Raw genomic sequence first — 26,695 nt, 5'->3', positions numbered from 1 at the left:
TAGTATTTTTGGTTATGATTTTTAAATTTGAGTTTGTGTTTAATGGTATTTTTAACGTAGTTTCTAAATATATAAATTTTACATACTAATTATAAACTTAATATTATGAAAAATTAAATTGTAAATAATTTTAGTTAAACATCGTTAACCGAACTCGACACATAAAATAGGACGAAGGAAGTATTTATTTATTTATATGTAATTAAGAATAATTTTATATTTATATCAAAAGTCATTTTACATGCTATCAATTGAAGTTCACAACTAATTATTTTTAGTCAAACCTGTTAATACAATCAGCTAAAAATTAATCACTAATTAACAAACATGAACCAGTAAAAAAAAGTTAAGAATATGTGTCCAAAACTCCAAATGGTTAGGTGTTGACTCTAAAATCTCCTAACTTTAGCTCAGAACTTCACTTCACGAGTACAATGGTGTTTTACCTTTCCTAAATCTTCTCTTAATGTGGCTTATGATCATAAATTGAATAACCCCACCAATTCCTAAATCTTCTCTTAATGTGGCTTATGATCATAAATGGAATAACCCCACTAATTTGCAATGAAAGACTAAAATATCCACTCAAATAGTGTTATATTCCAAGAAAAAATAAGTCGAATTTTTTTAAGAGATAAATAACATTACTTGAGTATAAATATAATATCCAATTGGACCAATTCCAATGATCCTATCACGATCAATTCATTATAGGATCCTTAATGATATTCATGTAGTTAGATATATTCATTAATATTTAGCCTCCAAAAAGAATTAAAAAAAAAAAAAAACTTGGTCAAAATGTTAATACCAGTGTGATTGATTTCCTTATTGTTAGGATAAAGTGTTTACCACTACATTAAAAGTTATAGCTAACAACGAATGCACAACTTTATTTCTTTATATAGTACAACATTTTCAAAAGACAGGATGTTAGACTTGACCCTACACTGATCTCCGTCCAACAATCCCGGGTGTTGGACTTGGCCTTTCACAGGCCTCCGCCCAACTATCCCCTTAGCCACCAATTACTAGTGTTGCCCATTTACTGGCCTCCTCTCAACACTAATGAAGTTTAGTTTCACCAGAGCAAAAAAAAAAAAAAAAAAAACACCAGAAAATTGCATATTCTAAACCCAAAATTTCTGGGATTCAAACATGGCTGTATTGCAAGAAACACAGCTAAGTAAGATGCAGACAGTACAAGTCCGGCCATAGTAACAAAAGAAGCTGGGCGGACATTTTCATTCTTGATTGCCTGCCTGCCTGCCCCTATCTTAAATTTCCTCTAAAACCAATCATCCTTCTATCGGATAGTTTAATGAATGGTTTTGTCCTTAGCACTAAGACACAGTCAATGAGGCAGAAGATGTGCTGACAAATGAGTCATACAGTACAGATGGCAGGCAGCCTCTTAGTAAACAATATAATATAATGTTGTCAAAGACAGAACATCATGTGCTGGCAACTTCTTGAGCTCTCAAGAACACAACTAACCGTCACTCATAGTTAAGGATTCCTGCAAATGCTAGTATGGCAAACAGCTAATGGAACACAAACATGGGCTGTTTGCTACATTGTATAAAGTGTTAACTATATGGGGTTGTACACAGATGCTCTATAATTTCCCTAGGCAAAATGATACAAAGAATATATGTATATATATATGTTTTACCCTTCAATTGGCTCATTCTCTGACTTGGTCTCCGCGGGTGTGATGTGTCTATCATCAGGGTGCTTTGACTGCTTTCCTTTGGTTTCTTCAGCAGTCTGTGCCTTACCCGTGGTCATTGCTAGATTGTACATCCTTGAGGGAAGGTCAGCCGTGTTTACAAGAGATGGCATGCACATTCCAGATGCCTCCTCGGGTTGCATGTCATCTTCACGGTTAGGGTGGCAGTTCAGGTCTAGCTGACCCTTGCTAGTCTCCATAGCATCATGGCGATCTTCGTTCTCTGGGTGATTCATAGGTATTGAGCCGGGTTCATTTACTGCAGCAGCAGCAGCAGCATGATCCATGTCTGATCCATCTTTACGAGGAACTTCATCCTTCCCCTGTGCAAGTTCTAGTTCGCGTTCCGATTGTTTTTTCTTCTTACGCAGCATCAGCGTTTTGAACCTGCGCCTCACGGTCAGGCATACATTGCATTTACACGTGGGTTCATGCTTGCCCTTCCCGCTCGGCGGCTGAATGCAAACGATACAAGTACAACCAGGGCGGTGCCGAGGATGCTTTGTGGTAGCTCCGGCAGAGGGCTCCCCCAACTCACTCATGCTCTCTCCCAACACTGCAACAGTCGCCAAGGCATCTAGGCCAGAAGGCTCACCCTCATTGCTGCTTTCAATGATTCTTCGTCTCTTGGTTTCTGGGCATGAAAATGTCGCAAATTTGACTGCAGAATTATATGATTTTACTATATATATACACGGGAATTCGACTTCCATAATAAAGCACTAATAATATGGTTCTCTAAGCAGTTTTTTTATGCTCTTTATAAATGCAACGCAACTATTTACATCAGCCATTCAGCCAATGGTAAGCACTAAGCATTCTAATTCTGTTTCTTTGTTATGAAACTAGTCTGAAAAACCAATAATAAACGGGGAAAACTGTTACAGTTAGATATAAGTAATGAGATCGTATCTGATTCATACCCTTGCTAACTCTTAGGAATGCATCAAGTTCTTTTTGGTTCATCTCATTCGGGGCAGAGCACGAGCATCTGGAATAAGCAAATATGTATATAGTGAGTCAATGAAGTTAACTCCCTCTCATTCTTCTCACTAACTTTTCATGTGGATATTAGTGTATTCCAAAGTCTAAGTCCTTGTACCAATATCATAAACGATAAAAATAACGAGAAAAAAAAAAAAATCTCCCAGACAGCAGAGCTTCCACTGGACTACCGCTGCTCCACTTTGTCACTAAGGTAGGAAGTTGTCCTAGGTTTTTTTTTACTTAGTTGATAAATCTTTTCACCACAATACCATATATAACTACACCAATCTTTCCCACAAGATATTCCCTTGCCCCTAGGGCCCCCATACCCCAGCCAGACAGAATACAAGATAGTGAAGGGTAAATCACGTTGACTCAACAGCCCATTAGGTGGGAGGACCCGTGGTTGGTGCCTACAAGGAACCCATTACATTGGGTGAAAATCCCACACTACAACTGCAAATGCTCGATCCTGTGTCTTTGTCCACAATCTACTATCCAGGAACCAACCGAGCATGAAATTTTATTTGATGCTAGCAAATAAAATTTATATAACAAAAGCCACAATCTATTCCTCAAGATTTTGGGTGGAAAGGTATGTACTAATGTACCTGTTTGAGTCCCAAACGTTATCCGAGCATGTCCAGTTTGCTGGAAGGAGAACGTGCACAGGCAACCTACGCCATTTGGAGCAATTGCCACATTGAGCCCATTGTCCGTGCTCTCTACAAAAGATATTATTCTATGTCAGCACAGGGGGTGAATTTCAAATAAAAACGGGTAAATAAAGAGACATACATCCCAAGCAGCAAAGCTGGCTGAAGATTAGTAACTAGTAAGGCAAAATAAATGGGACTACATTAGAAAGCCTATTATATGTTTCCAATTTGACCCTCTAAATAAAAGGATGTAATAACTAGTAAGACAACAAAACAAAACAACTACAGAGGGATCACAAAGGCATCTTCCATTGCCATTAACCTTTTAAAAACTCTTTAATTTATATGAGTTGAGATAGAAATTTTATACATTACATACTTGAATAGTTGAGTCAAAATTTTCCTTACCCAGATGATAGAGAGGTGAAGATTGTCCTCTTTCCAAAAACCGGTGGTTCCTAGATAACAGAAATAGGATTATGTTCTTCCGTCCATTAGTGCATACAATCTTATATGGGGTATAAATACAAGAAACATGCAAAAACACCCTGTTAGCTTACTGAATAAAGTTAGGACTTACATCATATTCTTCAAATTCTTGGTTCTCAATCACAACTATAGTTGGATTCACAGTTGGAGGTGGACGGAGCAACTCCTGTGCTTCTTCCCAAGTGATCCTGAGCTCCATAGCATCTTCGGAGTGCATCAGGAGCCTCTTATTTTTGCACCCTATGTTCCGAACTTTCTTCTTCTCTGGAGAAAGCACATTTCTTTGCAATAGCTTGTCAGTTTCTCGGCCTCCATTCTTCTCGATCATGTTTGGGCATCCAAAAGCATCCCAGTTAGATTAAAAAGAAAAGGAAATAAATGAAAAGAGGAGTGACTGGTACAAGATCACATACAGTATGGTTGTTGGTGGCAACAGAAAGCGGAATTTCTGTAGAACAGCCACCATTGGTAGGTGCTGAATTTTGAGAAACCTGTTTGCCATAGAAAAAGAAGAAGCAAATTTACTAAGACACTATAAAGCAAAAAAGCTACTACAGCAAAAATAAAAAAAAAATAAAAAATAACAGAGTTTGAAGCTCTACCTGCATTTCAGCATTATTGGTTGCTTTTCGGAAGCCCATAACTAGTTTTCCCTCAGGATCTATTCGACTGAAAGTAACTTTTGGAACAATCAAGAGTACAGTTCAGATTGAGAAATTAAATAGACAATAACAGTAAACTAATGCAAAATAGAGGAAGGATCAAAGTTTTATTCAATAAAAGATTACACTACGTCAGCCAAGATGACAAGAGATCCACACTTGTAACCACAAGGTCACGAGTTCGAATCCTTGCCCCCTTGGTTTGAGCCGGTCAGCTATGGGTAACCTAGTTTGGTTTACTTCGTTGTGGTCTTTTGCTAGCTAGGGTCAAAAGGCGAGGTTTACCTACACCCAAAAGGGTTGTGGGGTTTCCCTTGTCATCCAAAAAGATTACACTAAAAAGTCATTAATAACAAAACATATAAAGGACAAAGAAATGGAGAGTAGATCACAAGTTCACAACTAGCTAGTGAATCTAGCAAAGAGAGTGGCAACAAATTAAGATTTGAAACCAACACCATGGTTTATCAACTAACGACTAATAATGTATTTATGGTTTCAATTTGTTAGTTCTTGCGGTATAATAATTGATTACTTTTCACAATAGGGCATTTAAATTTATTTGTGGATGTATTTCTTGACTAGTAATAATAAATGAGTGACTAATTTGATAGTATTTTTATCCAAATACCCTCCATGTACAGTTAAGGTTTGTAACAGAAGTTAACAGCCATTTAACAGCTGGGGACCGAATTTGCTACCTTTTGGTGTAACTTATGAAATCACTCATGGATAATTCCCTTCACATCAAACCTGACAATAAAGGATTAATTTGACCATCTGCATATAGCTTAGGGACTGACCGAAAAATACATTTCCCCCAAATTTCAAACTTAGACAGTGATGTGGCGAATGCATTTACATAATGGATGCAATTTCATTACCATAATATTAATGATCACAGGAAAATTCACGAAAATAATAACCACCTGTACATAGCAGTGAGCAGTAAATAATTTGGTTATGCAATTTTTTTTATTTTTTTAAAAAATACACATTCACATACACAACAATTTTAAAAAAAAAAAAAAAAAAAAAAAAGCTATATTCCACCATGACATTTGATTAAATATGATATTCAAAAATAAAGGTAGGGGATACCTGTATCACCAGCTTGCAATTGCATATTCTGTATACAGGGGGTAACACCCTCCAGAACGTACATCCTGCTGTTGTTATTGGGCCAAAATCTAAACTGAAACGTCCACTCTTTCCCTTTTATATCCTGCATCTTTATTGGTATTCCTTCAGAATGGTTAATATAAGGAAAGTATGCCTGCATAACATTTGGCACAGCAAAATAACAAACTACATTATTAAGTCTTGGACAGTGATAAAAGATATAATAAACACTTGTTGTGTATGCCACAAATTATAATTATACAGAATAAAAACTTACTTCGGCGCACGCCTTGGGAAGGACTAGGCGACCAATCCGGCCAGCATCGCTGGCACTCAGAACCTTTTCAAATAATGGCACAATAGTGGATTTCAAGCTTAAAGTAACACAGTGAAGGTAAAACACAGTGGACTGGGGAAAAAGAAAGGGAAGAATCATTCATGCATTATATTAATATGGCATATAACTAACACCCAAGATAAAAAGATAATACTGAATGGATACTCTCCAGATAATTTCTGCAGTTCTTGGTCAGTAATCCTAGGCCAATATCGAGGCAATAACTGATTCCGGCCGCCACGCCCTTCAGCGGGTGGCCTTGCAACACGTGTTGGTGTAGATATTCCACTTTTTGATTCAAACCCCAAATTCGAGCCAGCTTTGGGTGGCTTGGGCAAAATATGGTGTGGTTTCTGCCCTTGTTGAAATGGAGAGATCTTGCCAACCCCAGAAGGAAAAGGTAATACAGAGCTTGAAGTACTGGTGGGAGTGCTCAAAGAGAAATTTAGAGATGGCTGGTTAAAACTGTCGGGTGTATCTTTGACAGCCTGTTTTGGTATGCAATTTTCTGCTTTTTCAAGTACAGAAGTTCTGAGAGATTGTTGATTAAGATTTGGGAAGCATGACATGACTTCCACGGCAGGAATGGTTGGTTCTTCTGTTTTAATTTTATCATCATTTTGAGATTTAAAAAGTTGGATAGGCTCACGGGCCTCTATACTCTTGCCTAATTGCAGAAGTCTTCCCTTATCAAAAATATTTCCATCCATTCTATTTTCAACACGGATGGGCTGTGTATCAGCATTGTTCTTCATGGCCAAGATGCCACTAGGCACATCATCAGTAGGTACCTGCATGACACGAACAGTTATCAGATGGTAAATTAAAAAATATGCTAGTTCTTTGATTGCATTTATTAAGATAATTTATGCATGCGACAAGTCTTTGTTAACACAACAGGGAGGGATCCTTGTCAACAAGAGGCATAAAGTCCAAAGTATAAAGACAAGCTATGGCCCAATGCGAAACAAAGAAAAGTGGGAAAATAATATAACTTTTCTCATTTCTCTATCCTTTGCTCTTGCTTTCTTCCTCTCCACTCTATCCCTTTCTTGGCTTTGTTGGAGAAGGGTGGTCTACTACAAAAGCATTAACTTCATGCAAAATTATTCATCTAAATTGAGGAATGTTGCATAATTCCAGCCTTCTCTTCCCAGCACAATATACTCTATTACAGTTGTTATATGACCAAACACGCAAACAAGCAACTCAAATCAACTAAGCTTTAATGGGTTGGTTTTGCAGAAACCTCACTAGCATGTCTTTCTTAGTTTCTTAACATCTATAAGTACATTCTGACCTACCCCTCTTGCCTAACTCCCACTATTACCATGTTATAACTCCAAATGAGCAACTGAGTTACATAAATCCTCTAATATTTTATTCTTATGCATTTCAACGCCGTTTTTAACCATCATTGTAGCATATTACCTCTATTGGTCTCAAAGCTTGACCTCCCAATCGCCTTGCACAGCTTAAACATCCTATGCCTCCAAGATCCATATATTCAAACAGATATTTTGATGCAATGCACCCGCAGTGAATACGCTGTCATATGATCGATATATAGTTAGAGCCAGAAAAGAACGATTAAGTTGTAAAAAGTTTAGACATGATTGCAGTCATACTTGCCTTTCTACACATTCTGCATTCCCTCCAACCAGATTCATCCAGGTGGAATGTTTCACAAAAAGCTACCTTTTCGTAAGCAGATCTACATCACATACGACACCAAAATGCATGATTTAGCCATAATAATTGCAGAATAAGGTATCAGTTAAACCAGCAACTTTAGGGTACCAAAACAATACAATGATAACCACACCTTACAAGGAATAAGTGTAAAAGGAAATTGCTAACGATTTTATGACAATAACAATATGACTGCTCAATTAAAAATGAAATATTTGACTATAGAAGGATTAACCCAAGCCCTTGAGACACAGATTATCCCAAGAAATTCTTAGTGCAGTCAAAATAAAAAAACTTCTTGCCTTATCCTCACATTCTACTTCTTAAGTTGGCAAAATAAGAATCAATACAACAGCTAAATTTGCAGCGGAAAATGATTCTTACCCCCTCTTAATTTTTCACCTCCTAAATTCCCTCCATGGCATGTCTTATAACCATTGGTGCCATGAATTGGCTGACTCCACTAACTTTTAATAAAAAAGTAAAGTAACCAATCAAACAATGCCATGCCAAGAGGGAAATTATGAGGGTAAAATTTTTTAGGAGTGAATAGCATTACTCATTTGCAGAATTGCAGCATCCTATCAGCATACAGCATCCAAGAAAATAAGTAAAAAAGTAAAATCAAGGAAACTTTGATAAATCAATGAAAAGTGGGAGAGGAATATATCCCCTGGCTTTCCCCCCCCCCCCCTCTCCCCCCCAAAAAAAACAATTTATTAAGATGAACATTTGAGGGATTGAGGGAATGTAAACATAGCATAACAAAATATTAAGTCTAACTGAAGACCAAGGTGACCTTAGTGTTATTAACACCTCCTATAGTTTAGGAAAGAAAAGCTCAGCCTTTTAAATTCTCCCCATATTCACTATCCCCAAATGAGGCTAATTTTAAGGAAGAAGCAGCATTCATGTAACCATTATATCCAAACCTATTCTGACACGATTTAATTTTTGTGTTCCTACTTTCAAGGGAGTAAAATGCTAAAAAAGTGACACACCAGAAAAGTCCAAAATGTAGAAAACAATTCAAATATGCAAAAAATGAAGAAGATTCCTATGCATACAACAAGCCCCTTTAATGAGCTACTCCAGGGATTCAAAATCCCCAGTCCCAGAACTGCCCTTAAATCAATCCAAATACAATTGAAACATAGGAAGGGGTGGGGAGTAGAGATAGAGAGACAGAGAGAGACAGACAGAGAGAGAGAGAGAGAGAGAGAGAGATTACCCGCAGCTGTAACAAAGTGTAGCAAATCCACCTGATTTCAAGCCCCAACCTTTTTTCCATTCAGACGACGTCGTGGAGCCGCAGAGCTCGTTCATGCAAAACTTTGACCCCATTCTCCCAAAAATCAAACCTTTGAACCCAAAAGAGCCTCTGTCAACACTCCAACAACACAAATTTCCCAGATCAATCAAAAACCCTAAACATCCGGATCAAAAAAAAAAAAAATCAAAGCGAAACACAACATTAATCACTATAATGCAAACAATACTCAATATTAAGAATATCACACAGCTCACCTTGCTCAAACTATCGAATGTAACGTACACATGGACGGCAAGCAAGCCTCACAAAGAATCAACCTTTTTCCTATCGCACAGAGTAATAAGTTAAATCTGAAGGGTCAAAGGCAGTTAAACGGTGAAAACGGCGGTGGCCGTCGGCGGGGCTTGTTTTTGTATAGTGGATAATATATCCAGATGAGAATTGTTTTATATATATTTATTTAGAGAGAGAAACTGATAGTCTTTGTAGAGAGAGAGAACCTATGCATGCAAAGCAGAGAAGAGAGAAGGAGTTGAAGAGAGAGATATGCACAAGATGCATGCACGACACTTGAATCCGCAGCCAAGTCGTCTGTCTCATTCAATTTTTTCCACGCTACTCAAAATTACTCTGAATATTTTAACCATTTTTGTAATATAGTATCTTTTTTTTTTTTCTTTTACCTTTTCTTTTCTTTCACTTTTTCTTTCTTGTGTTTGCGTTTTTGGGTCACTGAATCGGATTCGTAGATTCAGATCCCATGTTCGTACTTCGTACGACGTCAAAATTTGTAAATAAAATTCTTTTTTCTTTTCTTAAAAATAAAAATTACTGTGGGGTAAATCATTAGTCAACAATCAACGTAGACTTTAACCACTTTGACTGAGGGAGACTTACGTGCCCTACGGTCACTCCTACAAAAAGTACTATGCACGGGAAGTACCTTAGAAAGTAGAAACTATTTGAAAATTTTTTTTTTCGAAAATTTTTGAAAACACTTTTCTTTCCATGTTTATAAAGCACAAAGAATCAATAGGTCTCTATCGAGACTCAAACTTACAATCTCCGATATGATGAAGTAATTTTGTGTCACTAAATAATAAAATTCTTGGTAGATGCTATATTTTAATAGAGTCAATAATACTTAAAAAATTCATAGAAAATTTTCAGTTTTAGTTCTATATAATAATTAATTAATTATACTATTGTATATTTAATTTTTTTTAATTTAATCACATTTAATATCGCAATTTTACTAAAATTGTCATGTTTTGTTCTATGTTAGAAATTTTGTTAAAATAAATTAATTATAATTTGAAAAAAATTTAATGATTTACAACTTCTCTAAAAAAAAAAAAAAAACAAGGCTAAAGTGTCATCCCGCACTATGAACTATATTGGATTATTCATGCCACACCTTGAACTTTCATAAGGCCTATTTCAATGCACAAACCATTAATTTTTTTTTCATCTAGCAATTTTTACAGGTTACCTACAAGTTATAGGTAATCTATGCTGATTTTTTTTTCCTTCTAAACCTTTTTCAGCCCAACAACCTGTACCGAAACCGTAAATAATAATAATAATAATAATAATAATAAAATTTCTTATATTTAGGCATTTAGCTACTGGCAGTAGCTAAATATATACTACGTATAAAAAAATTATATTTATCTACTGCGAGTAGGCAGTAGCCATAATAATTATTAAAAGAAAATTATAATATGGTTTTTATAATAACAAAACATATTATATATAATTATATATACTAAAAAAATAAATAAAAAATTCAGGTTGAATCGGAACCGGAACCTTTATATAAGGTTCCGGTTCTGGTTGTGTAACCTTGGAACCGTGAACCGGCGGTTCGGAACCGGAACGAACCGCAGTCACCCCTAGGAGGAGCTGTGGATTGTGGAGGGGCTGTGGTGATTTGGTCTAGTGAGCACTGGTCCGGCTGAAGGCACAAGGGAGGAGCAACGTGAGGCGTTGATTTTTGGGGTTTACTTAAAATTTTTGAGTTGACTTAAAAAGAAAATCCACATAAACTAATTACCTGTGTCATGTCATCATAGTAACCTGGTAATCTGTGAAAAATGCTAGATGAAAAACAATTAATGATTTGTGTATCGAAATTGACGTTATGAAAGTTCAAGGTGCGGCATAAATAATCCAAAATAGTTCATGGTGCGGAATGACACTTTAATCGTCTTTTATGGCAGAAATAATGTTTATAAACAACATAAAATGTAATAATTTGGCAGTACGTTGCTTTGGTTGGATTTACCGGCTCCATGCAGAGCTCAACTCTCTCCTTTCGTCAATACAAATTAATCATTTTTGGCTTTCAAAAAACCAACATAAAAAGTAATAATTTAATTTTTTTTAAAAAAAGCATTTTGGTGAATACGTTACATTGATTTTTTTTTTTGCTATATTATGTCATTTATTGTTGTTTAATATTTATAAACGTTATTTTGGCAATATTATAATGTTAAAATTATGAAATTTTTATATTATATAAAAAAAATTAGTGTTAATTAGATGAAATTATACACAAAAATTGTAGTATTTGAAAAAAAAATTTAAAATATAATAAATAAAAATTATATGATTAAGATCCATGTAAGCACCGAAATAGAACATGTTAACCTAGTTAACATCAGATTAGTAGGTAATTTATAATTATAGAACCTAATTAGTTTAGTAGGTAATTTATAATTATAGAACCTAATTGTGTGGGCAGGCTAATCAAATTAATTAGTAAGGTCACAGGATTGAATCCCCGTGGTAGGGTATTGACTCTTTAGGCTACAATAGATGGAGAAAGCATGTTGAACATATATATGCTATCTTGTAAGTTGTAATAGAGTCGATAGTACTAAAAAAATTAATTAGTCAGATTACGTTGTTGGCTTAGTAATAATAAGCTTTATGAGTTTGACTCCTAGTGAAAATACATACTGGTCTTCTTAGTTTGAGTCGGTCAGTTTATCGACTAGGGTCACAAGACGAAGATAGGGTCCAATGCACACTCGAATAGTAGCTGTAAATTTTTATAATCATTAAAAAAATAATGAGAGTAATTTAACACTTTTATTTTTAAAGTATATATACTTTTTCTATTAATTTAAACTTTATAAAATATATATATGTGGTACCAAAACTTATTTTAAAATCTTGTTTAATGTTATAGATTCACCCCAAAATCTAATAGTGTTATGTGAAATTAAATTTTGAAAATACTAAAATATATAGTGAAATACATAATAACAATTTTGAAAGTTTACAACTATGAATTTATTAGTCATCAACAAGAATGAAACAAGTAATTATTATTAGGACTCTACATAATAGAGTCATACTATAAGTCTCAGTCCTAGTTTACTTATGATTCTCAGTCCTAGTTTACTTATGATTCTCTTGTATATATACTCTTGTATTCCTACAGTTATATTTTGTGAACTCTAATACAAACATAATTGTTCTCATCTGGTATCAGTCGCTAGGGTTTCGTTCTTGTTCCCATGGCTACGAATGACGGCTCTGCCTCTGAGCGGACCGTTTCAGATGTTGCTGTGAGTTCTGCGGCGCCGGCTCCCGTGTCGTCGCTCTCTTCTGCTCATCACTACATTAGCATCAAACTCAACCACCGCAATTTTTTGTTTTGGCGTACTCAGGTTCTCCCGTTTCTACGTGGCCATGATCTCATTGATCTTGTTGATGGATCGTGTCCTTGCCCGGAGGAGTTCTTCCTTACCGTGTCTGCTGCTACCTCGTCCGCTGCTGCTGCCCGCGTTCGGAATCCGGCGTTTGTTGCGTGGTCTCGCCGTGATCAAGGGTTGCTGTCTCTCCTGGTTTCTTCGCTGTCCGAGGAGGTGCTCTCCATCGCCGTCGGCTGTCGGACATCGAAGGAGTTGTGGGATGCCATTGAGCAGTCCCTCGCTTCCGCCTCTCAATCCCGCCAACTTCACTTGCTTAGCCAACTCCATGGTCTCCGGCAAGGAGATTCATCGACGGCAGAGTATCTCGGGCGAGCTCGGCTTATTGTTGAAGATTTAGCTCTCGCCGGCCGGAAGGTAACGCTGGAAGAACAGAACCTGTACGTGTTCCGCGGCCTTCGACCGGAGTTCAAGGGTGTCACCTCTTCGCTGGCGGTTCGAGGACATCCGGTGACGCTCCTTGAGCTTGCTGACTTGCTGGGCGCGCAAGACTTTATCGCCGGTGATGATTACGCATTGCCTGGAGGTGCTGCACCGGCGGCTTTCGCTGCTCAGGGAGGTCGCCAGTCGCGTGGTCGTGGAGGAGGCCGTTCGGCTGGCGGAGCACCGTTCGGTCGTGCTGGTTCTAGTTCTGCTCGCGGTCGCGGAGGTTCTGCATGGCGCGGCGGCGGCGGTTCTGGTCGGCAGTCACGTGGCGGTGGGAGAGACCGTGGCAGAGGCTCTTCCATCCAGTGTCAAATTTGCGGTTCATTTGGTCACTCGGCTTTGTCTTGTTACAAGTTGCCTTATGTTGTTTCTCCGCAAGCGAATTTTATTCATCAGGGTGATTCGGCGAATAACGTGACTGCTCATACCTGGTTGCCTGACACTGGTGCAACACATCATGCCACACCTGATATAGCTGCCCTCTCTACTTCTGAAGAATATGGTGGTAACGACACTTTACGTGTTGGTGACGGTACGCCTTTACTTATTAGTAACGTGGGTCATGCTTCTATTTCTACGCCTTCTAGGTCTCTTAAGTTGTCTCATATTTTACATGTTCCCCGTCTTTCTGCCTCTTTATTATCCGTTCAGCGCTTTGCGTCGAATAATCAGGTGTTTTTTGAGTTTCACCCTTCCTTCTTTGTTGTGAAGGATATTCGGACCAAGGAAATTCTTTTGCGGGGCAATAGTTCCGGTGGGCTCTATACCTTGCCGGTTCCTTCTGGTTCACCTTCCGCGTTTATTTCTGCTCGTGCTTCGGCGTCTACGTGGCATGATCGTTTGGGTCATCCGCATCAGCGTGTTTTACATCGAGTCTTGGAGTCTTGTTCTGTTAGTGAGTCGAATAAAACTTCTCATACTGTGTGTTCTGCGTGTCAAATGGGTAAATCTGCACGTTTCCCATTGCCACGTGTTGTCTCTGTTAGTTCGAATGTGCTAGATTTAGTTTATACGGACATTTGGGGCCCTGCTCCTGTACTCTCTTCTGAGGGTTATCGTTATTTTGTTTTATTTGTGGATGACTTTTCTCGTTATACTTGGTATTTTCCTATGAAATTAAAGTCAGATATATATTCTGTTTTTGAGCGTTTTCGATGTTTAGTTGAACGTGCCTTCAATCGTAAAATCAAAGCTGTTCAATCTGATTTAGGGGCTGAGTATAAAAAGTTACATTCTGTTTTTGTTCAGCTTGGTATTAGTCACAGGCAATCTTGTGCGTACACACACGAACAGAATGGTCGTGTGGAACGGAAGCACAGGCATGTGGTTGAAACCGGGCTAGCACTTATGGCTCGTGCCTCTGTGCCGTCTCGGTTCTGGCATTTTGCTTTTGAGGCTGCTGTTTTCCTTATTAACAAAATGCCCTCGCATACTCTCCATAACTCTAGTCCTCATGTCTTAGTGCACAGATCTCAGCCATCATATTCCTTTCTTCGTGTCTTTGGCTGTCTGTGCTATCCGCACTTACGGCCATATAATCGTCATAAACTGTCTTACAGGTCTTCTCCATGTGTCTTTCTGGGCTATCCTGATTCGTTTCGGGGTTATAGGTGCATGGACCTGCGTACTAATAAAGTTTTTGTGTGCCGTCATGTGCGGTTTGATGAAGCTGTGTTTCCTTTTGGTGCTAAGTCTGTTTTGCAGGCTCCATCAGAATCTATTGCACGACCTTGGGCTGAATCTATTTTTCATCCTGTGGCTGATCCATCTGTGGTAGCTCCCTCGCCTCCTGCTGATGTGGCTCAGAAGAGGCCTCGTGGTCGGCCACGTGGTCGTACTGTGCGTCCCACGGAGAGGTCTCACTCCATGGCCACTAGGAGTCGGTCTGTGGCTCCGGTTGCGGGTTTGACTGTGCAAGTTTCCTCTGTTGATCCTACTTGTTATACTCAGGCAGTCAAACACTCTGAATGGAGGGAGGCAATGGATCAGGAGTTCAATGCCTTGTTGCAGAATCAGACATGGTGCTTGGTTCCTCCCACTGCGTCTATGAATATTATTGGCTGCAAGTGGGTGTTTCGCACGAAAAGGAAGGCTGATGGATCTGTTGAGCGCTACAAGGCCAGGCTCGTGGCTAAAGGGTTTAATCAGGTCCCGGGTCAAGATTTCTTTGACACTTTCAGCCCGGTGGTTAAACCTACTACAGTCAGGCTGTTGCTCTCTCTTGCTCTTTCTTCTGGTTGGCTAGTCAGGCAATTGGATGTGCATAATGCATTCCTTAATGGTAATCTTACAGAAACTGTTTACATGCGTCAGCCTCCGGGGTATGTTGATTCTCAGCACCCTGATCATGTTTGCTTGTTGAAACGCTCCCTGTATGGTTTGAAGCAGGCTCCCCGGGCTTGGTTCACTCGTTTGCACACTTTTCTGTTATCTGCTGGTTTTAATGCCTCTAAAACTGATGTTTCGTTATTTTATTATTCTCGTGGATCGGCTACTGTTTACCTGCTTGTTTATGTGGATGATATTCTTGTTATGAGCAATGAGCATGGTGCATTGGAGGCTTTGCTCTCCAAGCTCTCTAGTACTTTCAAGATTAGAGATCTTGGTGTGCCTGGGTTTTTCCTTGGGATTGAAACAGTCAAGTGTGCAGATGGAGTGTTGCTTTCTCAGCGCAGGTATATGACTGACATACTTAAACGAGCTGGTATGACAGACTGCAAACCTGTGTCTACACCTACTACGACTTCAAAGACAATATCTACCTGTACAGATCCATATGATGATCCCACGCAATACCGGAGCATTGCAGGTGCACTACAGTACCTAACTATCACGAGACCAGATTTATCCTTTGCAGTTAATCTGCTTTGTCAGCACATGCATGCTCCAACCACTGCACATTGGGAACAACTGAAACGTGTGTTAAGGTATGTTAAAGGTACTATGTCTTTGGGTCTGCGATTGAGAAAGTCAAGTTCAGGTGAGCTTCATGCATTCTCGGATTCTGACTGGGCTGGTTGTCCTACGGATAGAAAGTCTACTAGTGGGCATGCTGTGTTTCTTGGAACCAATCTAGTGTCCTGGGTATGCAAGAAACAAAGGACTGTTGCTCGATCTTCTACTGAAGCAGAGTACAAGGCTCTTGCAGATGTATGTGCTGAAGTTCTGTGGATCCTCTCTTTGCTGCGAGAAATAGGAATTTCACCTCTTCCAGTGCCCAAACTTTGGTGTGACAATCTTGGAGCTACTTATATGTGTGCTAATCCTATTTTTCATGCTCGCACAAAGCATGTCGAAATTGATTATCACTTTGTGAGAGACAGGGTGGCTGCAGGAGACATTCAGGTGCACTTTATTTCTACTAAGGATCAGCTAGCTGATATTTTCACCAAGTCACTCGCAGGTCCCCGGTTCTGCTTCTTACGTGACAAGCTACAGGTTACTTCCGTACCATCCGCTTGAGGGGGAGTATTAGGACTCTACATAATAGAGTCATACTATAAGTCTCAGTCCTAGTTTACTTATGATTCTCAGTCCTAGTTTACTTATGATTCTCAGTCCTAGTTTACTTATGATTCTCTTGTATATATACTCTTGTATTCCTACAGTTATATTTTGTGAACTCTAATACAAACATAATTGTTCTCATCATTATCACATGTATATATCTAACGCCTTTGAAATTCATGTGAAATACATATTTCAAATCATGTATAATTTAATAATAACGTTATATTTAGGAGAATAATGAAATTATATCAGCTCGAATGATAGTGATGAAATTAGAGCAATTAGATCACTTTAATCACACTGCTCTCACTAAATCTTTGCCTTTAATTTTCAATTAAAATTTATCATCAGTTATCACTTATATAATCCGATGAATTATCCATCACTATAATCACTTTAATTGTAATTGAGTCAAACAACTTTTTAAAGAATCGTTGGATTCATTAATGTATTACAGTGGGCTATTGCTTATATAATCGGAAGAATAATACATTATTATAACTGCTTTAATTGTAATTCATTTAAATGACTTGATTTTTTAAGAATGGTTGATGTTGTGATGTGCAGTGGTTTTTTTTTTTTTTTTTTTTTTTTTTTTTATTTAATAAATGTGCAGTGGGTGTTATCCCTTACTCCACGTCAGGTTAGCCCACAAAAGGGTTTACTAGTTTGCTTATTAATTAGGCTAAACGAAGTTGCCAGAAATTTATTATTGTGTTAACCATATTATCAAATAATATACATTTAATACATAAATAATATATTTTAAATATATTAAAATGTATATTATATTCAGAGAAAGTATATTATTTGAGTACTGTGAATACATTATTTTGTATAATATACATTCAGTACATAAATAATGTATTTTTAATATATTTTGTTATGGTCTACACAACACTATGTGAACCATAATCCATGCAATAATTTACCGTAGTTGTCACGTAATAAAGTCGGTGCATGCGGAAATATATGTTTGAGTTGTATTTATATGTTTAATTTTCCCGTATTTAGTATTGGTTGGTAATTGATACTGATGGTTTTAACTGTTATGAACTCACCACATTATTGTCATTTACTTCATGCTCAAAATTTAAAGACATGTACGATATGATGGTGATTGGTGAAGTAACTATATATATATATATATATATATATATATATATATATATATATAGAGTTAGGATCATATGAGATCACTTGTTTAGGTAAGATCGTGAGATCAGATCTTGTGCATCCATTTAATAATTTAATGATCTAGATTTATTTAAAATGTTAAGTTGAAGTGTGTGCGAACGGTAATAAAATGTGTGCGAATAGTGATTAAGTGTGTGTTAACGGTGATTAAATGTGTGCAAACGGTAATTAAATGTGTGCAAACGGTGATCGATGTACAAGATTTGATCTCAAAATTTTTTAATGGTTTAGATTGATTAAGATTCCAAGTTGAAGTGTATGCGAACAGTGATTAAATGTGTGCGAACGAAGTGTGTGTGTGTCCATCAATCTAGACAATTAAAAAGTATTACATGGATGTACAAGATGTGATTTCACAATCTTACCTAAGCAAGTGGTCTCACTGGAACCCTACCATATATATATATATATATATATATATATATATATATATATATATATAAATGAGTTCCCGTGCAGTTGACATTCTCAGGTGTGGTTGTTTTAAATGCGTAATTTTTCTTCTTAAGGTGCGTGATTTTCTTTCTTAAGGTGCGTGATTTGTATGCATAAGGTGCGTCAGTGTTGAAACTTAAGATGAGTGAACCTAAAGCTTATGGTGCGTGATTTGTATGCTTAAGTGCGTGAGTTGTTGAAACTTAAGGTGTGCTATTTTAAAACCTTAGGTGCGTGGTTTGTGAATTTAAAGTGCGTGGTTTGTGCACTTAAGGTGCACTGGTCTAAAGCACGCTTTAGGTGCGCGTGATTTGTGTTTTTAGGGTGCTTAGTTTATGTGCTTAAGGTGCGTGATAAAAAGATATGTCAATTTTATAAATATTACAACATAACTTGAAAGTTTATAATATTTATAAAATAAACCTCACATTGTTTTTTACTAAAACTATAAACCAGATGAATGTCGGTCTATTGAGATTAATCTATCCTCACTTTTTACATGAGGGATTGTTCTCATTTGAACACACCTCTCAATTGATATGATTGACCATCCTCACGTTGTGATAGATGATCATTAGGAAGAGTTAAGTCGGTCTTTCTCTCCTGTAACGATCAACCAAACACTCCACGATATTATGCTCCAAATTAATTGGTCTCACACGCACATCAGCTTTTCACTTTTTAATTGATCGATTGAATTCCTAAGGTAATTTGTTTTTATTCTCTCCTTTTCCTTTTTTTTTTCTTTTTATTCAACAAATATAGGCTACTTGATAAAAGTATATGCTCCAACAAATACTTATAATAATATTTTTCAATAAATAAATTAAGTATAAAGCTCGAGTGATACAACTATAATATGCTTGGTCTAACTAAATGAAGATTGATACTAGATGTCAATATTTGTCCATTCAATTTTCTATAATTGTCACTTTCTATAACTATTTGGGAATAAGATTCAAATTAGCCACTGAACGTAATCTGAAAGTGCAATTAGGTCACTGAACGAAAAAAAATGTGCAATTAAGCCACTGAACATTCCAATTGCATGCAATTTTACCTGATAGCATGTTACCTTCCATTTCATCAGATTGCCTGCTTACATGAATGGTGATGTGGCATTTTAAAATAATTTTTTAATAATAAATATAAAAAGTAAAAATTAAAAATAAAAAATATTAATTTTTAAATATTTTTTAAATATTTTTAATATTTTAATATTTTTAATTAATTTTTATTTTTAAAATTTATTATTTAATAAATATTAGCCAAAGACCTTATGGTCAAGTGGCATAGCTGTGGCCTTTTAATATTTTCAATTAATTTTTAATTTTAAAGTTTATTATTAAAAAAATATTTTAAAATGTCAACTCACCATCCATGTAAGCAGACAACTTGATAAAATAGAAGGTAATCTGCTATCAGGTAAAATTGTATGCATTTAGAGTGTTCAGTGGCTTAATTACACATTTATTTTGTTTTCGTTCAGTAGCCTAATTGCACTTTCAGGTTACGTTTAGTGGCTAATTTGAACCTTATTTCTAACTATATGCATTACGTTGAACAAACGGGTCCTGTCAATTGGGAAAAACATATATACCTAACGTGCTCTATTTTTTTCATCAAAAGAAGGGCCTCCCTTAATATTTTGACAAAGAAATACTTTTTTGGGAGAAGAAAAGAAATAATTTTTGTCCAAAAAATATCTAGCTTTTTTTTTTTTTTTTTGAACAAAAATATTTAAAGATAACAAGTTTAGTTCTTATTAACACTTTCTTGTCTAGTGCGATTTACTTTTCTTATGTGATTTCCAAACTCTTACACATACATGAAATTTATCTAATGCACACTTTGAAATTCACAATTCTTCACATAAATGAAATTTATCTAATGCACACTTTCAAATTCACAATTCTCCAAATTATGTGCTCTTGACCCTTTTCTCCTTTTAACTAACAAGCAAACAAAAGTTCATCTAGCTGATAAAAATTAAATATAATGTGTACACGGGATGTACGAATTTAATGAGACTGGGTAATATTTTTATTAGACTATCTGCATCCATGCAAATCCAACATGACATTTTTTCTTTTTTATTACTCCGTATATATTTTTAATATTATTTTAATATTATTACTCTTTTTTTTTATTATACCAAATTGAAACATGTACTCCATCTCAACTTAAAGTCTAAGCTGATAGTTAAACTGCACATTTAACATTTATGTTTATGTATTATTTATGCTCAACAAAATTATAAATTTAATGATATAATATAATTTTGAAAGTGAGAAAATTTTATGAATGTGAATAGTCTTAGCTTTGTTTTAATGGATGCAATCAAAATCATTTGTTGGTAGGAAGCCTTAATCATAGCGACGTGTAACCACTCCCAACACTAACACTTCTTAATTATACTATGCCGCAATTATGGAACCAAATATATATAGAGGGCATAGTAAAAGCAAAAAAAAAAAAAAAAAAAAAACAAACTGAAACTACATAAAATGAGAAAAAGCCACCCAACAATGTACTAGAAAAGCAATGACTTGATTCTCTCCGGCGGAGAGTCAAAAATTTTGAGAATCAATCACTTATTGAGCTTCCAATTTAGACATACACAATCACATTTCTACATCGATTAGTTATTGAAAAAAATGGGTAATAAAAGTGACATTTTCAGTATTATTTTGAATGGGATTTAAGTGGTTTGGTCATATCAGAATAGATTCACATTATACATTAAAACTACTATTAAACATAAAATTAAATTTAAAAATAATTTAAAATTACTAAAGAAAATAAACAATGAACAAAGAGTTGATTTGACCAATTCAATGAATAGTAAACATGGTAGACAAAATGAGACAAAGGGAGTATTATTTTTTTATCAGAGAAAATTGATCTTACATCAATAAAGAGATATATATATATCGGATTATGGATAGTATACTAGGTTGACTGGAAGGACTAGTCAACCAAAAAGGCCTAGGCCACATGGACCGACCCAAGAAGCAATGAGCAACTTGGGTCTATTCGTTAAATTATTGTATGGATCATGGTCCACACAGCTGCGTGGACCATAATAAAATGTACATTTTTAATGTACTAAATGTACATTATTTTTGTACTGAATGTACATTATTTTTATACTATAAAAATAATGTACATTCAGTACACAAATAATGTATATTCCCTGAATACAATGTACATTATTTTTATATTGAATGTACATTATTTGATAGTATGGTCCACACAAAAATGATAGGGTCTATTCATAGTTTAATAGAATTAGGCTCATCATTCAGGCAAATTATTGTGCGGATCATGGTCCACTTAGTGTTGTGTGGACCATAACAAAAAATACATTTTTAATATATTAAATGTACATTATTTGTGTACTGAATGTATATTATATAATATAATGTACATTCAGTACACAAATAATGTACATCCCCTGAATACAATGTACATTTTTAATATACTAAAAGTACATTATTTTAATACTGAATGTACATTATTTGATAGTATGGTCCACACAATAATGATTGCATTATTCACAATGTAATAATGATTGGACTCATTATTCCTAATGTAGTAGGATTAAGACTTATTATTCTCAATGTAACAATTACTCCTAATATGGGCAATTTATATTGTGGACCGGTGTCCACATAGCATTGTGGAACTTGAATCAAAACGATGTCATTTTGATCATTAAATTTTAACAGACTCTCAACTTTCCTTTCCTCATGTTTATACACAACTAGTAATATATTCCATGTACATATTTCATACTCTTAAGGTACAGAATTACGAAATATAAGACACAGGAATTGGCAATACAAGACACATACATGTTATATATTTACTTATTTTCAAATCTAATTTAGGTAGCTAATTTATGTTTTATAGGCATAGAATTTCACAACACAATACATAAATTCATAACATAAGACAAATAATATGTTGTGTATTCGTGTATTACACAAGTACTAATCTATTCTAGGTATAAAATTCATACTTTTAAAGTACAGAAATTCATAATATAAGATACAAAAACTCACAACGCAAGACACATACACATTATATATTTGCTTATTTTACACAACTACTAATTTGATTTAGGTACAGAACTGATACTCTTAAGTACATAATTTCATAACAAAAGACCAAAAAACGTGAAACATAATGTAACCCCTCGTATTTTCCGATAAGTTTGAGGTTCGGAAAATAGGTCTTTAAGTTATGACATTTAAGAGAAGACGGTTTGATGCTCGAAATAATTTTTTTAAGGATTAGTTATCGATAGGCTGCGAACTACGCACCGGTCACGAACCGAGAAAATTTTAAGGATATAGATTCAGTTCGAATTTTCTAGAATTGGGATTATTAAATATCATGCGATTAAGCCTGAATTTNACGGGAAGGCTGGAAATGCCATGGCCCGAGGTTGTATGATCAATTCATACTACAGAGCGAAGTCTATTCGCTGAGAAGAGATGGAGTTATGAAAAAAAGAAAGCCTCGTGCTTACTCAGGGGAAACTAAGTGAATTTTTGACTATGAAAATTATTGTTACTCTGGGCTGCGGTTCAGATTATTATGAGCATTAGAGCTGCGGTTCTATTTGCAAATGATGAAATTCTTGGAAATGAAAGTTTTGCAAACTTGTCTGAAAGGACATGAAAATGATTTTTTTAAACTTCTAAACTAAAAATGTTTTCAAACCTTTGTCTACTTTTAAGTGACAAATGGATTTTCTTACTTAGCCGTCGTGCTAACTACACTTCATTGTGTCCTTTATTAGATGCAGATTAGTGTGGACTCTAGTAGCCCGATGAGCTCTAAACAAGATGGGAGTGGATGTCGATGTTGTAAGTTTAGCCTTAACGTTTGGGTATAGGAGAGATACCTGAGCGTGGCGGTAACACCGAGTTTTCTACTGGTTAGACGCTTCCGCAATGTATTGTAATATTAGGATTTTGTAATAAATCCCAGATGTGAAAATTGGGGTGTTACACATAAGACATACACATACACATGTTATATATTCACATATTTTCAAATCTGATATAGGTGGAGAATTTATGTTTTATACACACATAATTTCACAACACAAGACATAAATTCATCAATAAGACACATAATATGTTATGTTACATAACTACTAATTTGTTCCAAGTATAGAATTCATACTCTTAAGGTACAGAATTACAAACCATAAGACACATAAACTGACAACGCAAGACACATACACATGCTTTACAGCTTAAAAACATGTAACATATATAAATTGAATAACAAACGGTTGCCGTAAAAAATTAAAATTCAAAACTACATCGTTTAGGATCAGGGTCCATAGTCACTGCACTATAGATCCTGGTTCACGGCATAACGATTGCCCAATATGAGGCAGTCTAAGATTTCTTTTCCATATAGGGCTCCTAGCCTAAAATATGTATAAATAAGCCCCATATATAGGGAAATGAGAAGCAATCTTTACTACTCACAAACAATATTCAACAATACAACATATCTATTCTCTCTATATATTTTCTTTTCCATATACTCGTTATTTTAACGGTTGTGTTGGCAAGTCGTTGACTGCCCAAAAGTCATAAAACCAACATTGTCGCTGTCCGTGGAGATTGAAACGAAAAGTTTACGTTTATTCCTCAAACCTAAAATACAAATCTCAAAACCTTGGATCATGGTCACTGCACATTGACATACCTAGACTAACCGGTCGGTCTGAGATCTGTGGGAAACCCTTAGCCGGCCCGCCTCTCGCGCATTGTTCATTTGATCTGTGCCCTCTCGAGAAGATGATCCATCATTCTCTCCATATTCTCTGTCTTTCTCATTTGCTCTTTACTTTACTACAATTGAAACCATACAACTATTCACACAAGGATACATTCGATTTCACAACACGTTATCAACATGAGTGCTCTATATCCTCGATAAACGGTACTACTTTCTAAAACCTTAATTATTCATTCATGTTCAATCACTGCTGGAAATCTTCCAATTTCCGACCACCCACAACAAAGGTCGGAAAATGTGATATTTTTCCTTTTTCCGTCGAGGAGTTGAGCGGAAAATGGTTGGAATTTCCGACCACTTTAAAGGGTGGTCGGAAATGTTTTCCGGCCATTTAAAATTATTTACATTTATCTTTTGCCCGACCACCGTAAGTGGTCAGAAATCAATATATATACATAAAGGCTTAATGTTAGGGATTTAGACTTCTCATTTGCGCCTCTCTCGACGACTCCATGCTCCACCCCGCCATCATCTCCGGAGACTATATCGGGCGACATCTACTCGGTCTCCGGTTGGATCTCCGTCTCTCCGCCACTCACAACTTTGTTTCCGCTTCTTCGCTGGTCCCAACATTGTCTCCGTTAAGTTTCTCCACTTCTCACCCTCTGACCCTCTCCGTCCCTGATGGTTGTCGAAACCAACAAATAATAAATACTTACTCTTACGAATTGTAATAGCGATGAGTAAGGTCGTATCCACAGAGACTGGTTAGACTTATCTTTAGCAATAGATTTAATAAATAATGAAATTAGAATCAAAACTTAAATAGCAATAATAAAATGGAAAATGGAAAATAATATCAAATAGCAAATAATTATCAAGTAAATGTCAATGGAAAATTGTATCCAACCCAAGGTATAATATCAGTTTAATTCTAACAAGACAGATATTGATATGCAAGCCAAACTAACTTTACTCTTTACTAGACTGGTTATGGTTATTAACAAGCTCTAACAACCTGTCTTTCCTTACTTCGTCGGTAATCAAAACAAGCTCTTTAATTACTTCCCTAGCTAATAAACAACCCTAAACAAGCTCTTAGGATTTAATTTACTAACAACATTAAAAGAATTAGAAAGACCACCAATCCTAGCCAACAAACTCACAAGCTCGGTTCATTTAAGCTAGACTATATATCTTCATAACACAAACTGAAAATCACTTATAATCAAATTGTGCTATCTGCTACCAACATTAGAACACTTAAACAATTACGGATTCAAGGTTCTAATTAGCAATTTAATAACTTGACAATTGAACAATGGGCCCTATTGCAACAATTAGCCAAGCAATAATTCATATATATGAATATAACAGAAGATATATAGATAATAAAGTGCAAAGAATAATTAGGCTAAATAAAGCTTACTGGTCTTGTAGAATCAAACTTCCATAATCCTCGAATTGGAAAAATAAGAACTCAGCACTATATCGTAGGGATTGTTTACAAAATAAAAAAAAAAATATATTAATTCTCTAAAAAGAGAATTTAGGGACAATATATATATATATATATATATACACACACACACACGTGTGTGAGGCAACAAAAGGAAATCCAATTGAATTAAAAATGGGATGCCTCTACAAAGCAAATAGCCTACTATTTATACATAAGAAATTGCGCAATTTGCGCCAATTTGCAAGAAAGGGAGAAAAAGTCGGTAGCATGCAAGAAGTGATCGAAGCAGTCCGTCCGTCGCTCGCCGCAATCGTCGCAGGCCTTCGTCCGATTCCGTCGCTGCTGTTGGAAGCTTTCACATGTTTAATCCTTGGTGAGCTGATTATTATTATACGTACTTAGAGTTCATAAATCTAAAATAATAAATGATAAAAATAAGATTGGTGGCTGCTGGATTCATAGTAAAACAAATAAAAGAATTTAGTTAGGTTAAATTAAGCAATTAAACAATTTAATATAAAAATTAAAAAGATTAGTCCAAAAGTATTTATTAACCATAATTATTATAAGTGTAAAACTATAAAATAAAGTTTAAAATAAATATAATGTAAAATAAATAAAACTAATTTATTATAAGAATTAAATATAAATAAGTATAAAAATAGTTCTTATCAAAATTCCCCACACTAATAATTTGCTTGTCATCAAGCAAAAGACATTATTTAAGAAAACATAAATATATAAAAACTCATAACACTTCATGAACATTGGTCTCAAACACATTATAAATACTTAGCTAGTAGTTTATTTGAAAATGAAGTGGACTAAATAACCAAGCCCTCACGGGTATATCACTCATGAGTCACAAGTATTTAAATGGTGTATATATTTCACTCAAATCAATTCCTATAGAAATGCTCTACCATAGGCTTGCATATCTTCTCATTCTCCACTACAAGATAACATGCATGATCAAATCATAAGGACTTTCTCTAAGGTTGTAATGGGGCTTAGGGAGAAGGGTAGGAAATACTTGTAAAAGTAGTTCAAAAAGCCTTCAAAACTAGAGGAGCATGATTAAATGAACAAACTCAATAATAAAGACCAAATGAATCCAATCACTCTTGTTATTTTGATATTTCAACTCCAACCAATTCAACTATCACATCCCCATATGACCATAAACTATTCATATCTTATTCAGCAGGAATACTAATAACA

At 35.6% G+C, this 26,695-nt stretch overlaps 2 protein-coding genes and 1 long non-coding RNA gene across 6 annotated transcripts; 1 reads left to right on the top strand and 2 right to left on the bottom strand.

The window, feature by feature from the left end:
• Positions 1–1,372: 1,372 nt before the first annotated feature.
• Positions 1,373–9,492, bottom strand: LOC116025314 (B3 domain-containing transcription repressor VAL1-like). Of its 4 annotated transcripts, none has more exons than XM_031266516.1 (14): positions 9,208–9,492; positions 8,912–9,107; positions 7,621–7,702; positions 7,420–7,536; positions 6,154–6,779; positions 5,929–6,025; positions 5,631–5,760; positions 4,470–4,546; positions 4,281–4,358; positions 3,959–4,183; positions 3,787–3,836; positions 3,331–3,444; positions 2,656–2,723; positions 1,373–2,393 (listed from the first exon to the last, which is right to left on the bottom strand). In XM_031266516.1, the coding sequence occupies exons 2-14, from the start codon at positions 9,022–9,024 to the stop codon at positions 1,672–1,674; spliced, it is 2,499 nt and encodes an 832-aa protein (XP_031122376.1). In that variant the 5' UTR covers positions 9,025–9,107; positions 9,208–9,492; the 3' UTR covers positions 1,373–1,671. The 4 variants fall into 4 exon arrangements, with proteins under 4 accessions (XP_031122376.1, XP_031122373.1, XP_031122374.1 ...); XM_031266513.1 differs by having other exon boundaries at positions 5,631–5,805; positions 9,208–9,490; XM_031266514.1 differs by having other exon boundaries at positions 5,631–5,805; positions 8,912–9,061; positions 9,208–9,490.
• Positions 9,493–15,081: 5,589 nt separating this feature from the next.
• LOC116025321 (uncharacterized mitochondrial protein AtMg00810-like) lies at positions 15,082–16,494 on the top strand (the record flags this gene model as incomplete). The annotated part of the gene is made up of 2 exons (XM_031266530.1): positions 15,082–15,286; positions 15,557–16,494. Coding segments are annotated over exons 1-2 (1,143 nt in total), but the record flags the coding sequence as incomplete, so codon positions are not given.
• Positions 16,495–24,068: 7,574 nt separating this feature from the next.
• On the bottom strand, positions 24,069–25,501 carry LOC116025329. Its single transcript, XR_004099678.1, has 2 exons — positions 25,442–25,501; positions 24,069–24,693 (listed from the first exon to the last, which is right to left on the bottom strand). It is a non-coding gene; the product is annotated as an uncharacterized LOC116025329 (long non-coding RNA).
• Positions 25,502–26,695: the final 1,194 nt, after the last annotated feature.

This window comes from Ipomoea triloba, chromosome 7 (assembly GCF_003576645.1).
Source record: "Ipomoea triloba cultivar NCNSP0323 chromosome 7, ASM357664v1".
NCBI classification, from domain to species: Eukaryota; Viridiplantae; Streptophyta; class Magnoliopsida; order Solanales; family Convolvulaceae; genus Ipomoea; species Ipomoea triloba.
The sequence above is the reverse complement of the archived record's forward strand: the minus strand, read 5'-3'. Positions and strand labels throughout refer to the sequence as shown.